Raw genomic sequence first — 15,483 nt, 5'->3', positions numbered from 1 at the left:
GAGCATAGGGTACGGAGGAAGGCAGCAACAGCTTAGAAAGGCTCAGATGGAGGAGGACATAGTGGGCTTCTTCTCCTCCCTGCTGCAGCCCAGGGAGCATGTGCATGTAGGTAGTTTGTTTGCTGGTCTTGGACCATAATAAATCAATTTGATTTGGGTATCAGACCATCAGTCCATTGAGGCCGGTATTGTCTATTCAGATTGGCAGTGACTCTCCAGGGTATCAGATAGAGGACTTTCACGTCACCTACGACCTGAGTGTTACATGGGATGGTGGACTGTGGTGGACTGGTGCCTCCATCAACTGAGTGTACTGAGAGTTTTGTGCCAAGCAGATACTTTGCCACTGAGCCACAGCCCCTCCCTGATGCGGCAAGTAGAGCTGAGCATTCAGCAAGAAGTAAAAAATTGAAGGGGGCTCTCAGTGAGTTTGGAAAAATTGGGGAATAGCAAATATCTCCCTACCTGTAAAACTGGTACATCCCTCTTTCTATCAATGGGAAATTAAATTGGTTTGCCATTACACAAACCTGCCGGGGCAGCGAGGGAGATGTGATACATTTAAATCAATCAATAAATGTCCCCGATTGATTTGTTTTAATTGTTTGCTCCTTCCAGCCTTCTTTCTACAGGGGGCTGGCAGGGTCCCAAGTAACTCTGAGCAGCCTGATGAACCAGAGCCGGGTCATGTTGGAGGAGCACGCACGCCATCTACTGAATGAGCCAGAGAGAGCCACGATGGGCTACTACCTGGATGAGTACAAGGAGAGCAACATCTCTGTGGATGCTCTGGTCATGGCCCTCTTTGAACTGCTCAACACTCATGCCAAGGTAAGGCAGAGAGGCTCAGCAGAGGAACAGGAAGCACAATTCGAAGTCAGGTCTTGGACTAGGATCTGCACCCATTGAAGCTTCTATGAGAAAACATAAGAGTATCCCTCCTGGATCAGATCAGTGGTCCATCTGGTCCAGCATCCTCTTTCACGCACTGGCCAACCAGATGCCACCAGAAGGCCGACAAACAGGATGCAAAGGCCAAGGCTCCCCCTGCTGGTTGCCTCCAAGCACTGACATTCAGCGGTTTACTACCTCTGAACCTGGAGGAACCTACTCTCTTTGTACTCCCCTGAACAAAATTTGAAACCTTCCTCCAGTCTATAGAGGTTTCCTCCAACAAGTGGCCCTCCTTCTGCTGGAGGGAGAGCCCCTTCAGTTGGAGGTAGGGTTCCCAGGCACCATCACACTGTCAGTTGAGGAAGGAGGGGTGCTCTCTAGAAGTCCCCTCCCCTTTTACATGCCTGAACACAGACTAGCATCTGGTGTGCTGACATCATCCAGAAGTGACATTGGCATGTCAGAGACTTCGGGGGTGACGCTCTGGCTTTTATGGAAACTCTATGGTAAAAAAATCAGCCTCAGACCAGAGTTTTGCCCCAAACCCAGCAGGGTTCCGCCCTCCCTAGTCAGAGGGCAGATTCTCAGACCGGAGGAAGGCTCCTTGGGAAATGTTTGACCCAGCCCAGTGCTTCCATTGAATCCTCCCTTCTAACACCCATTTGTCAAATTTCCCTCTGAACTAGAGGCCATCAAAGTGCCCTGTGGCAGTGAGTTCCACTGTTAATTACTCCTTGGGTGAAGGAGCAGTAGTTTTCATAGGTGCTGAAATTACTCCCCATCCCTTTCCATGGGGCTTGTCACTGCTGCACAGATCAGAGAACATGGAAAGTTCTCCAGTTAGAGATGCAACTGAGAATTCTTCCCATGTGTATTGATCCCTGATTTCTGGGCATTCTGAATTACTTGTTCTTGTTTCCTTGGTGAAAGAATCAATCTGTGCTACTTGTTCTTGTTTTCCCAGTGAAACTGGCTCTTTCACACAGCCTAAAAAATACAGTTTCAATCCACTTAGAATCATAGAATTATAGAGTTAGAAGGGACCTCCTGGGTCATCTAGTCCAACCCCCTGCACTATGCAGGACACTCACATCCCAATTGCTCATCTACTGTAACCTGCCACCCTCTTGAGCCTTCACAGAATCAGCCTTTCCATCAGATGGCTATCCAGCCTCTGATTAAAAATCTCCAAAGATGGAGAACCCACCACCTCCTGAGGAAGCCTGTTCCACTGAGGAACCGCTCTACATTTCAAGGACTGAATGCAAGCAGATTTTGCCACTTTGCACAATAAAATCCAGTTGCAAAGTGAATTGAAGTAGACTGAAAGTGCATTATTTGGGGTGTGTAAAAACACTCACTCTATATTTCTGACAGGCATTGGTCCCTTCATAAAACCCTGCACAAAAGCAATCTTGATGTGATTGTGCCAAGATTCTTTTTGGTAGTGGTTTTACCAGCATGTAGGAATGTCTTTGCTGATGAGTGAAACACCACATAAAAAGAATCTTGATGGCTGTGAGCAAATCTTCTTGATTGTTGTGAATCGCTCTGAGCCCACCTACGGGGAGGGGTGGTATCAATTATCTAATGTATAAATAAATGCAGTTGTATGTTGAGGTGGCCCTTTTACACCACTTTCTCAAGGGGCATGTGCAGAACGTGGAGCATTATCACGCTACAACTAAACCAAAGGAACCAAAAACTGGGGTAAACTGCACATGTTTCAGTTCAGATTCAAATGAATAGCCATGTTAGTCTGAAGTTGCACAATAAAATCAGAGTCCAGTAGCACCTTTAAGACCAACAAAGATTTATTCAGGGTGTGAGCTTTCGAGTGCAAGCACTCGAAAGCTCGCACCCTGAATAAATCTGTGTTGGTCTTAAAGATGCTACTGGACTCTGATTTTATTATGTTTCAGTTCAGGCATTCATTGAGAAATTTTCCCAGTTGTACTAGGTTTAAGAAGGGAGTGGCTTGCAGCACAAATTGAAATTGCAGAACAAGAATGGAGCAGAACCCAGAAAACCTGTTTATCCCTATTTGTCCCATAGCAGAACATAGAAAGCCTGTTTATGCCTATATTAAACTTGTCCTAGCTAACTTGTCCTATGCCTATATTTAACTTGTCCTAGCCTCTTGTGGCGCAGAGTGGTAAGGCAGCCGTCTGCAAGCTTTGCCCATGAGGCTGGGAGTTCAATCCCAGCAGCCGGCTCAAGGTTGACTCAGCCTTCCATCCTTCTGAGGTCGGTAAAATGAGTACCCAGCTTGCTAGGGGGTAAACGGTAATGACTGGGGAAGGCACTGGCAAACCACCCCGTATTGAGTCTGCCATGAAAACGCTAGAGGGCGTCACCCCAAGGGTCAGACATGACTCAGTGCTTGCACAGGGGATACCTTTACCTTTACCTTTACCTAGCTAAGCATAGAAGGATGAACCTTTATGGTACAGTTTTCGCACAGCAATTGCACTATGTTCCTTTTGTCCTTTCTTGCTTCCCAGTTCTCGCTCTTGTCAGAGGTCAGGGGAGTCATATCTCCTCAGGACCTCGACCGCTTTGACAACCTGGTCCTGAAGAGGGAGATTGAATTCATGAAGGCCCGGCAGCCCTCGGGGACGGGGACCGGCACAGACTCCTACTCCGTCATGTCTTACAGCGACACCGTCTCTTCCACGGGGAGTCATTTCACCTCCACCACCGTCAGTTCAGCTCGGGTAGGTGAGCTTGCTTCTCAGCAAGGGCCTGTGGTATTTCATGGTCCCCTAACATCTCTTGCAATGAAACACCTCTGGGTTCTTTCACAGACCTACACCCGATACAGGAAGCGCCAGGAATAGCTCACACAGAATTGTTCCTGTGGGCTGAATGGACTGGGGGGGGGGGGGTGTCTGCCCTCAACATACGAGAGATGCTTCCATACGTAATATAGACAAGTAACATCCATTTCAATGTATCTGATGAAGTGAGAGAGCACATAAAAAGTTGTCCCTTGAATAAAACTTGGTTGGTCTTAAAGGTGCCACTGGACTCGGAACTTGTGTTCTGCTGCTTCCGACCAACACGGCAACCCCCCGAATCTCTCTCTTTCAAGTACTGTTTGCTGCTCTTTTTAGGGCATTGTTTTGTGTGGTTTTTTAGACAACTGGTTTTAGCTTATGGAGGTGATACGTTTTTATTGCTTTTTAACATTTTAGCTGCCTTGAGGTGGCGGTTGTTTTAAACTAGGGGTTCCCAAAGTGGACGGATCCAAGGGGTGGTGAGAAATTTGGGGGCAGTAGGAGGGCAGTAGTCTGACTCTTCCTGGTTCAGCCGCATTTTCCTAGCGAGAGACATTCCAAGGGGGCTTGCCACTGCACTGCCTGTGAGTTGTAGTGACCCTGGACTCTCTTGATGGTCTCCTGTATCACTGCTGACCAGGGCCAACTGATTTATTGCTTGTTTTAAAAAAGCATGTATTAGCCACCCTTCTGCCTTACAGGACTCCCGGTGGCTGACAATGTGGTCTTGCACAGAGTCTTAGTCTAGCCTACCTCTTAGAGTTGTTGTAAGGATAAAATGAGAAAAGAGCTGGGTTTGTTTCTTTGTTTTTTGAACCTGTTCTTAGCTACCTGAAGGAATCTCAAACGCAGCTGGCAATCACCTTCCCTTCCTCTCACCACAAGAGACACTCTGTGAGGGAGGTGAGGCTAAGAGAGCCCTGATATTACTGAAGAAGAAGAAGAGTTGGTTCTTATATGCTGCTTTTCTCTACCCAAGGGAATCTCAAAGTGGCTTACAATCGCCTTCCCTTTCCTCTCCCCACAACAGACACCTGTGACTGGCCCAAGGTCACCCAGCAGTTCTTATGAGTCTCAACAAGGCTGACCATCTCCTCCCCATTCTCTCCCCACAACAGACACCCTGTGAGGTGGGTGAGGCTGAGTGGGGATAGATTTGAGGAAAGATGAGACTCAAGGGAAGTCTTTGTGAAAAGGTAGGCTAAGAAGAAAATGCGGTAGGTAAAAATAGCGTAACCATGACAGGATTGGCCAAGTGTGTCCCCCCCTCCAGGAGTCCTTTCTCCACTGTTTCTGCTGTCCCTTGGGGGGAGTGGAGATGAGGGGGCAGATCATTTGCCTTCCTAGCTGTCCTCCGTGCCTCCTCCCGCCTTCCCTTGCAGCAAGCCCCAGCTCAGCCTCCTATTATCCTGGACACCTCATTGCGCACGCCATCTAATTAAGTGATCATCATCGCTTCTAAATGCGCAACCTCGCAGACCCTAACTTAATTTGCTGGACATAAAACAGCTTTCATCATAGCTGCAGTCGTGGCCTCAGAAACGCAGAGCGGGTTCTCATCTGGCAGCCTGCCGAGGCCATGGCCGGCGGTGGGGGGAAGGGTGAAGAAGCCCAAACTGGTCACTCTGTTCTGGGGGACCCATGTTCAAATTCCTTTGGAAACTTGCTGGATGACCTTGAGTCAGTCTCAGCGTAAACGAGGGCTGTTGTGAGAATAAAATGTTAAAAAGGGGAACTATGTAAGCCACTTTAGGATCCTATCAAGGCAAAAGGTAGCATTTAAAGTTTTAAATCTCCTGTTCTCCTTTTGAAGTCTAATAAAAATTAATCAAAGGTGACTGTTCCGATACCTAATCTAAGAGCTGCCCCTGGCCCCAGGAAACAAAGAGCTTTCCCTCTCCTCTCCTCTCCTCTCCTCTCCTCTCCTCTCCTCTCCTCTCCTCTCCTCTCCTCTCCTCTCCTCTCCTCTCCTCTCCTCTCCTCTCCCCTCCCCTCCCCTCCCCTCCCCTCCCCTCCCCTCTCCTCTCCTCTCCTCTCCTCTCTCCCTGGCAGCGCCTCCTCTGTCCACCCCCCTCTCCTTCATTGTGACTTGCAATTCCAAGTTTCCCGTTCGGATGCAAGCTCGCCAGGCGCCTACCCCTGCCCTCCCAAGGAGCTATGCTTGGCAAACCACTTCCAAGCATCCCTTGCCTGGCTTCCAGCTAACCCTTCGATCTCCTGGCTACACGACACACACCACGTGATAAATAAATGAATCAATCCTCAGGGTTGCCAACAGTTTTACAATACTCGGGTGGGGGGGGGGGGGTTGAAGATCAAAGCAGCCCAGCTTCTTTTCCTTCTAAAATCTGCAGAAAACCAGCACGGGGACCTTAACATAGCATAGTCACCTGTTAAGAGAGCCAGTTTGGTGCAGTGGTTAGGAGTGCAGACTTCTAATCTGGCATGCCAGGTTCAATTCTGAACTCCCCCACATGCAGCCAGCTGGGTGACCTTGGGCTCATCATGGCACTGATAAAACTGTTCTGACCAAGCAGTGATATAAGGGCTCTGTTGTGGGGAGAGGAAAGGGTAGGCCACTGTAAGCTGCTTTGAGCCTCCTTCAGGTAGAGAAAAGTGGCATATAAGAACCAACTCTTTTTTTTTCTTCTTCCTCTTAATGTCTACCAGTTCTCACAAGCACTGAAGTAATGGCCAGTAAAAATTAGTTGGCAATCCTAGAGATAATGTGGACCTTCTTTAGCCACAAATGAAACATGCCCAGAGTGTGCCTCTTCGTTGGTCTTGCAGAGTTCTGATGGCAGTGGTGGTGGGGCAGTGCATCTGGCCTTGATTTCCTTGGCTTCTAACAGACCTTTCTCTTCTCCCAGGAGCGGCTCTTGTGGCTGATAGACCTCATGGAGGTAAGCATCGGGGTTACCCGTTCAACTGGAGTAGCAGTCAGTGCTAAGGAAGGAGGGGAGCAGAATGGGGGAAGGGGACTTACAGCTAGGGTTGCCAGCTCCAAGTTGGAAATACCTGGAGACTTTGGAGGTGGAGCCGGGAGTGGGAGAGATTTGGGGCAAGGAGGGATCTCAGTGGAGTATAATGCTCTGGAGTCCACCCTCCAAAGCAGCCATTTTACTCAGGGGAACTGATCTCTGTCTCTTTTAAATGAACTATAGAGTCTATCATGGAGTTGGAAGGGGCCATCCAGGCCATCTAGTCTAGCCCCCCTGCTCTATGCAGAATCAGCCTAAAGTATCCAGGATAAGTATCTGTCTAGCTGCTGCTTGAAGACCAGCAGTGAGGGGGAGCTCACCGCCTCCTTATTCTACTGCTGATCTACTCTGATTGAGAACGGTGTATACCATTGCCATCCCTTCCCTGCCCTCCGCACATTCATGGTTGAACATGTACAAAGAGCAACAGAGGCCCGCAAATGGCGTTGTTCTCCTTCAGTTGTGATGCACCGTGCACTTTCAGGCACCAGACTACCCCAATCACAAGATCACAGTTTGTTGTGTTTTTATATATTATCATCATGTGTGTTTTTGTTCTTGTTGCTGAAATATGCAAGATCTGCCATGTACATGATGGAGCAGAATACAAAGGGTGTCCTGCAGGGGGCATCGTAGGAGATGTCTATTTAGCATAGAAAGGATGAGCACTTCCAGAGGATCTTCAAATTATCTCTGCCAGGCTTCTTTGAGTACCCTTCCCCCTGCTGGCCTCCAGCTGAGATCCGGGCCCTGATGGAGCTGTCAGAGTTCTGCAAGTCCTGCAGTACGGCACTCTCCCACCAGGCCTATGGTTTCCCCATGGTGGCCTAAAATCCAGCTGGATCTCCCTTTCCTTTGGTCCTTTCCCCTCTCTCCCCCCCCCCACTTCTAATTTTCATCCTGTGCTACCCCCCCCCCTCCAAGAGGCCACACCAATGAATGACCAACCCAACAGTGGAGTTAGAGGGGAGAGGGGGGAGGGGGTAATTTCTAGTATTATAATGGTTTTATGGTGGGTTTATTGATGTGATGTTGGTAATGATGTTTTATTGATGTGTGTTTTATGTTGTGAACCCTCCGGAGCCCGTTCTTTGGGAAAGGGCAGTATAAAGAAGAACAGTTGTTGAACAGGAAGAATGGCTGCAGGGAAGGCAGCTGTAATCTCCTTTGAGATGTAATAGGCCTGCTGGGTAACCTTGGACTAGGCACAGTTCTATCAGAGCTCCCTCAGCCCCACCTACTTCACAGGGTGTCTGTTGTGGAGAGAGGATGGAGAGGTGATTGTAAGCTGCTTTGAGACTCTTTTGAGTAGTAAAAAGCAGAGTACAAAAAACAACACTCAGAGCTAACAGTCGCTTTCCCTTCCTCTTCTCCACAACAGACACCCTGTGAGGTAGCTGAGTCTGAGAGAGCTCTGAGAGAACTGGGATTGGCTCAAGGTCACCAAGCTGGATGCATGTGGAGAAGAATTGGGGAATCAAACCCCATTCTCTCGATTAGGGCCCCCCCCCTCCGTTAACTGCTACACCACAACAACAGGGGAGAAGTGATGGGCAGCTTGTGAGGTTCTAGGAACAAACAGGTGGCTGGTCAGATCCAGCTTCTCAAAGAAATCTCTGATGGAGGCTGTCCTGTCTTTCTGCCCTGCATTGTTGAGCTAAATCCTCTTTCTGCAGAGAGATGGAGATGATTTCCATGGCCTGTTTCTTTCCTATGTGGGCTGTCAGTCCCCATTTCTCCCCAGCTGGTATTTCACCAGTTGTCTGGTTTATTTGAGCAGATCAGTAGATTGAGAAAATGACCCCCAGCCTATGCATCGCCACGCCTGGCCGACTGCAGACCAGATGGACAGGCCTGAGCCTCACCTCCCCTGCTAATGATTTTCTAGATCACAGGCAGGTCGTCTGAGCAAGAGGTTAATTGTGCAGTGCGTTAATTGAAAGCAGCTTTGCCTGATCATGAAGCCGTGTTTATTTCTAATTTGTTAAAATGGAGCCGGCCTCCAAGGAGATGCTGCAACAGTTGGTCCCCTCCCCAAAAGGGGATGTGATTACAAAGCTAGCAAGTCTGAAAGGGTTTTTTTTTTTAAAGAATTGTATCCTAGCCAGTAGATGTCACCGTCCTCTCCCACAGGGAAAACAACATGCTGAGCTCCCAGCATGCGCGACTCTGTGCACCAAAGTGCTGCTTGTGGGGGCTATGAGTGACATAGTGGCACAAAGGAAGAGGTGGCAAACTTCTGCACCTGATTAGCTGTTTTAGCAAAGAATTATCTTATGGCATAATATGGCATCATTTGGATACTATGACAGTTTGCTAATTTGCCCCTAATTGACTTTTTCTATATATCTGTACTCTCATGATCCTTGTTCCATTTTGTCTGAGGAAGTGTGCCTGCACATGAAAGCTCACACCTTGAATACACCTTTGTTGGTCTTAAAGGTCCCACTGGACTCAGTTTTTGTTGTGCTACTTTAGACCTACCCACTTGAATCTGCACCTTTTGTTTTTGAAAACTAAAAAAGACCACATGTTGTAGTTCCAGGAGACCTCCGGGCCCCTCCTGGAGATTGGCAACCCTGGCTAGAAAGCATTAATCAGCACAGAGGTTTCCTGCAGTCTCTGGCATAATGTCCATTCCAGTCAAGGGAGGACAGCAACCCACAGAGCGTCTCATCATTCGGCAAGACTTCCAAGACACTCTGCTCAGGCTACTCCCAAAGGCCTGTTCCATTCCATCCATGTCGTTTCCTCTACGTCTCACTCAATGGAACACACCAAGCCAGTGAAGCCCAGAGATCTCCCAATATTAGAACTGATTTCTGGACAAGAGAGACCAGTTCACCAGAAGACAATGGCTGCTTTGGAGGGTGGACTCTATGGCATGGTTCCCCACTACATTCCCAGCCCTCCCCAGGCTCCCCCCACCCCAAAAAAAATCTCCACGTATTTTCTAACCCAGAGCTGGAAGCCCCATATGGCCCCTCATTAATCTGCTCTATTGATGTGGCCTAATAAGCACTCTTGTTTATGGTCAAATTCATTCATTTAAAACATGAATTGTTTACTAGTGCTCCTGAGTCCTAGGCCCATTCTGCACATGCTAGATAATGTGCTTTCAATGTGCTTTCAAATGGATTTTCCTGTTCTGCACAGAAAAATCCAGCTGCAAAAGCACTTTGAAAGCGCGTTATCCTAGTGTGTGCGGAACGGGCCCTAGTCTTTACTGGGAAATAGCATTGCTCCTCTCTGCGATCATGGCTATCTGACATTTGTTTCTGGGAATACGGCAATGGTGCTAAGATTTCTAGTACCTATTGGATAGTTCCCATGCCATCATCCTTAGGACTGCCATTTCGTCCTGGAGAACTTGTTATGCTGGTAATAGATCCAATCCAAGCGGAATTCTCCTGCCTTGCCATGACTTCACTGTCAGGCATGAGGCCGGTTCCTCCCTATAGTGTGATGCCATTCTGTATGGCTAGCTTACAACTGCCTCCTTGGTAGGTTTCCTTTCCCCCCTTCCACCTGCGGCAATCCTTTGGCAGTTTTTGAGTGCGTGCGCGCCTCAAGTCACAGCCAACTTATATTGTTCTCATGGGGTTTTCAAGGCAGGAGATGTGTTTAAACAGAGGCTGGATAGCCATTGGGTTGTGAGTGTCCTGTATAGTGCAGGGGGTTGGACTAGATAACCCATGAGGTCCCTCCCAACTCTATGATTCTGTGATTCTATTATTCTGATTCTATGTACAGGGGTGGTTTGCCTTGGGATCCTCCATCACAATCATGGTATCCCTTGGTGGTTTCCCATCCTGAAAGTAGCCAGGGCCAACCCTGCTTAGCTTCCAAGATCTCACAAGACCGGGCTAGCCATGGCATTGCTGTACTTTGCTGGGGTAAATTAACCAGGCAATGAATGAAAAACAGAACAATTGTGTGTTTTCCTTCGCGTTCATTCATTTTGTTGTTTCCGTTTTTGCAAACAGAAGGAACGAGGCTGGTTGGCTTTGTTTGCCGACTCATGATTTTTGTGTGTTAACTGCTTGCTACAGGCCAGGGTGTCTTTGTTTTTCAAGCATTATTTACTGTCCTGCTGTTTGCTTCCAGTTTCACTGTCCTGGCTTTTAAGTGTTGTGTTCACTACCTTTTTAGCGGGTTATTGATTATCCGGTGCTGCTGACTTCCCTACCATTTGAAGGTCTTGCTAGGTTTTCAGGCAGACCGACGGACAGACGGGTGGGCGGGCGGGTGGGCGGGCAGGTGGGCGGGCGGGTAGGTGGGTAGGTACCTAGGTAGATACATAGATACATAGGTGGGTGGGTGAGAGGATGGCTGGGGGAGAAAGAGAGAGAGGTAGATGTGACTGTGTATTTAACCTTTTTGTTAAATGTGAGCTACCTTAGGAGCCAAATGTGGCTAGGAATTGTGCCAGAAAAATGGATAAAACAAAGAACAAGGAGGGGAGAAATATTACATGGAGCAGGAAAAAAAAGTCCTAACTGGAATTAGGTAGGACCTGAAAGGCTGGAAGTGTGTGCAATTTAGACAACAGATTACAAAATAATGTAAACATTTGTTGTGTGCAGCTTTAAAAAATATTTAAGGTTAAAAAGACACACAAAGCCCATCAGCCATTCTTTAAACATTATCATGTGCACCATACAATCATAGATCTAAGGCCTAAGATTGTATGGTGCATATGGTAATTTTTGTAACCTGTTGTCTAAATTGCACACACATCCAACTGTTCAGATCCTATCTAATTCCAGTTAGGATTTTTTGTTTTCAGCTCGGGAAAATGAATAAACCTAAGAATCTCCAAGGTGTCCAGCTGGGCAGGTGGCCTAGAAGCAACAAGATTTGGCTCATGGGTTGACAGCTGCGTCTCTCACACACACACACACACACACACTCACAATAGCAGAAGGCAGCTTTTGTCCTCTTCCCCACACCGACATGATCGCTAATAAATACATCTGGATGCAGAGTTAAATTCTGGCCCAGCTACCCCGTGCATAAGAATGGCACATTAGCTAATTCCCCAATGATAATTTAATCAGAGGGGCTGTGAAATCCTTGCCTGACTCATGTGTTCTTTCTCTCCCCCTCCCCTTCCCCCCGCCTCGCTTTCCCCCTGCCTCTTTCCACTTGTACACCTTCCTGATTGCCTGCCCCGCAGGGCCCTTCCTCGCTGCGAGACTTAATTTAATTTCCCACTATTTTTTGTTGTTGTTGAGATCTTCTGGTTCTGTTGACTCACTTACAGCTGTATTTTGACATTTGATAATGGAACTGGGGCTATAATCATAATGATGTGGAGGGGGAGAAGCACATGGTGCCTAGGCGCATCAGATAGAGATTGCTTGGGGGACAAGGAGACAGTGATGTGGAAGAGAAAGGGCGGTGAGAATGCAGTCTAAGTGGGTCGTGTCGGAATTGCTTTCCTAGGTCAGAAATGTCCCTTTCCAACCTCAGATGCTCGGCCTTCCTTATGGTCCAACTTTCGCAGCCATACATTGCAACTGGGAATAACATATCCTTGACTAAACGCACTTATGTTGGCAGGGTGATGTCTCTGCTTTTTAGGATGCTGTCTAGATTTGCCATAGCTTTCCTCCCCAGGAGCAAGCGTCTTAATTTCTTTGCTGCAGTCCCCATCTGCAGTGATCTTGGAGCCCAGGAAAATAAAATCTGTCACTATCTCCATTTCTTCCCCATCCATTTGCCAGGAATTGAGAGGGCCGGATGCCATGATCTTCATTTTCTTGATGTTGAGTTTCAAGCCTTTGATTTTGCTGGGCGCTGCAGCATTCACTGCAGATTAGCCGCTGCTTCTAGCCTAATCACCTTTGATGTATTAAGACTTCACAAAGATGATCAGGCCCAAAAGTTGCTGAAAACTGGGGAAGCTTCTCTTTCTGCAGCATGAACGGAGCAAGCCTGTGTGCTGAGGACCTGGTGGGCAAACCCACATGTCTAAACCAGCCCTACGTCCTGGTCTCTGGCACTAATAGAGGTTTTTGTTTGTTTGTTTGTTTACTGCTTGCAGAACACATCAGACTTGGATGTGAGCGGGAACGGATGCCAGGGCAATGCTCTGCCGGATATCTCCCTGGTAAGGCATATTCTTTCCCTTTCCTCTTCCTTGAGACCAGGATTGAGATGGGTGCAGATGGCAACAGGGGATGCCTTTCATGTTCTGGAAGGCAGGTACAAATGCACATCCTTACACACCTGAAATGAACATAAATTGACACGGCTAATAATAGTCGCTCTCCGAAATTCATCCTGCAATATTCTCACTAGCAAATTTCAGTCCTGACGTTGAAGAGCTTAATTGCATCATGGAGAAAAGATCTTGGTGGTGGCCTTCCTTTTTCTGAACGTTTGCATAACTCAGCATCGTGTACACCAAGGACATAATGTTGTGCCCATCTGAGCACTTCCCACAAACCCATTTAGACAGCTTGAAGGACTAGAAGTTTGCTTGGTATAAAAGCTGTTTTTTTTATAGCCCACTTTTTGCCACCTCAAGGAGTCCAAAGCAGCTTACAAATGCATTTATCTTCCTGTCCCCACAACAGACACCCTGGGAGGTAGGTGGAGGTGACAGCTCTAAAATAACTGCTCTGTGAGGAGAGCTGTAGTAGAACTGTGACTAGCTCAAGGTCACCCGGAGTGGGAAATCAAAACTGGTTCTCCGGATTACAGTCTGCCGCTCCTAACCACTCCACCACCCTGGTGAAGGGAACATTTTCTGGCTGGGTCAGGAGTGTGACCTCTGCAGCAGCCGGCCACATGAGGAGGAAGAGGAGGAATCAAAACCAGTTATCTGGATTCGAGTCCGCTGCTTTTAGCCACCATGCCATGCTATGAACAGAATCAAGAAGGAGCAGATTTCCGCAGTTCCAAATTCCATTTGTAGTTAGAAAATGCCCAAAATGAATTCTCTAACTAGAACCACAGCTCTCAGTACTTTTGTGGTCCCCTCGAAACTGTGGATGCCCACCCCCGTATTAATAAAACTCTACACAGAAAAAAGAACATCGGTATGATGTGATGTGATGGTTGCTAATTGTCCACTGAGGTGCCATTTTTTTTTTTTTTTGCATCACCATGCACACAAAAGAATCTTGATTCAACCACATGGCCAATCACTCTAGGATGTAAACTGCACTGAGCTTTTATTCCAACCCCAGATCGATTCAGTCCCTGCCCTCAACTCAGAATGAGATTTTCATTTGGATTTGGGGCGATTTAAATTTTCCTTCTGCAGCAAGAAGGATTGATCTGGAGTGACCCTACCTTTATTGTGCGATATCTCAGAGTGCTTTTAATCCTCAATATCCATTTGGGAAAGAAAGCTCCGTGGTAGAGAACCTCTGATAGGTTACACCTGGTCATGTGACACGCTTGCCTTAAAGGAGAAGCCCCTAATTTCTCTCAATTTCTGTCGGTCCTGGATTTTTTCTCCCTCCTCTGCCTTTTTCGATCCTCTCCCCCAACCCTCCAAGAAAAGAAAGAAAGAGGCTTCGCTCCCCCCCCCCCCTTCTGAACTACTCTAACCACGTGCAGAAGACTTTCCTGTTTCAATGGGGAGGAGGGGGGAGAGGAAGACCCGAGTTCAAAGCGATCTGAATTCAACAGGATTGACAATGGAATAAAGAAAGTAAGTGCAGACTCTGCCTAGGATGACATCATTGCAGGGTTTTATCAATGCTCACGTGCATGATAGTGGCCATGCACAAAGAAGGCAAAAAAAGGCACATGTGAACTGCACCTGCACGGCACTCTGTCTGAGCTGTGGAGGAAAAAATATTAAATAATTGTGACTAGAAAATCAAGATAACAAGGTGGAAATAAACATGAGAAGGCGTATATAAACGGGGGAGGGGGGAACCTGGGTTGCTCACTTAACCTTGCAGTGAACAGAAGAATTCCTATGTTCCTACTAGAGGTTAACATTAAATACCAAGAGAAGTTCTTCTCTTCAAAAGCTTTAATATCATCAAAACACGACTCGACTCCCAAGTAACAGCTAGTTTCATTGTGAGACCTTCAACTTTGTCATAATAATAGCACAGATGACACAAAAATGGACAAGGTCTATTGAAAACAGAACAGAGGTCATTTGGCATTTTGGAAGCAGCCTCTCTACATCAAAGAGGAATGACCCCAGGGATTCCACAGCTGCTCGTGCTGCAGAGAATCTCTGCTTAGCATCTTGCAAGAAACGAGAGCTTCAGCTTGGGTAAGGCATGCAGCACCCCTGAGCATAGGAAGCGGTCTAGTATGGACCTGATTTTTACTCTGAGCTTGTGAACTGGGAAGACTGCTTGTGCCTTCTTATTTGAAACCTCTACCAGCAATTGAAGCAAAAGGAACACATGAGAAGCCTGTTTTTTTTTATTAACCATTTTATTATCGTTGGTTTCCTCTTTTCATGGTTTGGCTTTTCATGTTGGTTTTAATACCGGGGCTCCTTCTGTGTATGGCATGAAGCCAGACACTGGTCCCATGGATTCAGTTCTGCTCATAACTGACAGCAATTCTCTGGGGTCTCAGGCAAACCAAGAACGTTTCCAGCAATGCTTGGAAAACTGAGCGTTTGCTGTCAGGGGCTCATGGGAATTGTAGTCCATGAACGTCTGGAGGACCACAGGCTGATTACTCCTGCATTAGCCAAAACTGGAAACATAAACCTGGATGCAATGCGTATGCTCTCCCACTGACCCATGACCCTGCCCTATTGCTTTCATTCTGAGTCAGACCAGCAGTCCACCTCACTCAGCATTACCTATAACAAGGAATAGCTTGTCCTTAATTTC

At 47.3% G+C, this 15,483-nt stretch overlaps 1 protein-coding gene across 2 annotated transcripts in view; it reads left to right on the top strand.

The window, feature by feature from the left end:
- Window positions 1-15,483, top strand: part of WHRN (whirlin) — a 147,045-nt gene that overhangs the window by 115,829 nt on the left and 15,733 nt on the right. For both annotated transcript variants that reach the window (XR_013225916.1, XM_077306197.1), the window contains exons 6-9: window positions 619-831; window positions 3,399-3,611; window positions 6,545-6,577; window positions 12,705-12,770. Coding sequence is in view for 1 of the 2 variants with exons in the window: in XM_077306197.1 (XP_077162312.1) it covers window positions 619-831; window positions 3,399-3,611; window positions 6,545-6,577; window positions 12,705-12,770 (525 nt within the window). In the remaining variant the exon portion in view is untranslated. The remainder of the gene's footprint in view (window positions 1-618; window positions 832-3,398; window positions 3,612-6,544; window positions 6,578-12,704; window positions 12,771-15,483) is intronic.

This window comes from Paroedura picta, chromosome 12 (genome assembly GCF_049243985.1).
Source record: "Paroedura picta isolate Pp20150507F chromosome 12, Ppicta_v3.0, whole genome shotgun sequence".
Classification (NCBI taxonomy): Eukaryota; Metazoa; Chordata; class Lepidosauria; order Squamata; family Gekkonidae; genus Paroedura; species Paroedura picta.
Note: the sequence above shows the minus strand (reverse complement) of the source record. Positions and strands in the feature narration are given on the sequence as shown.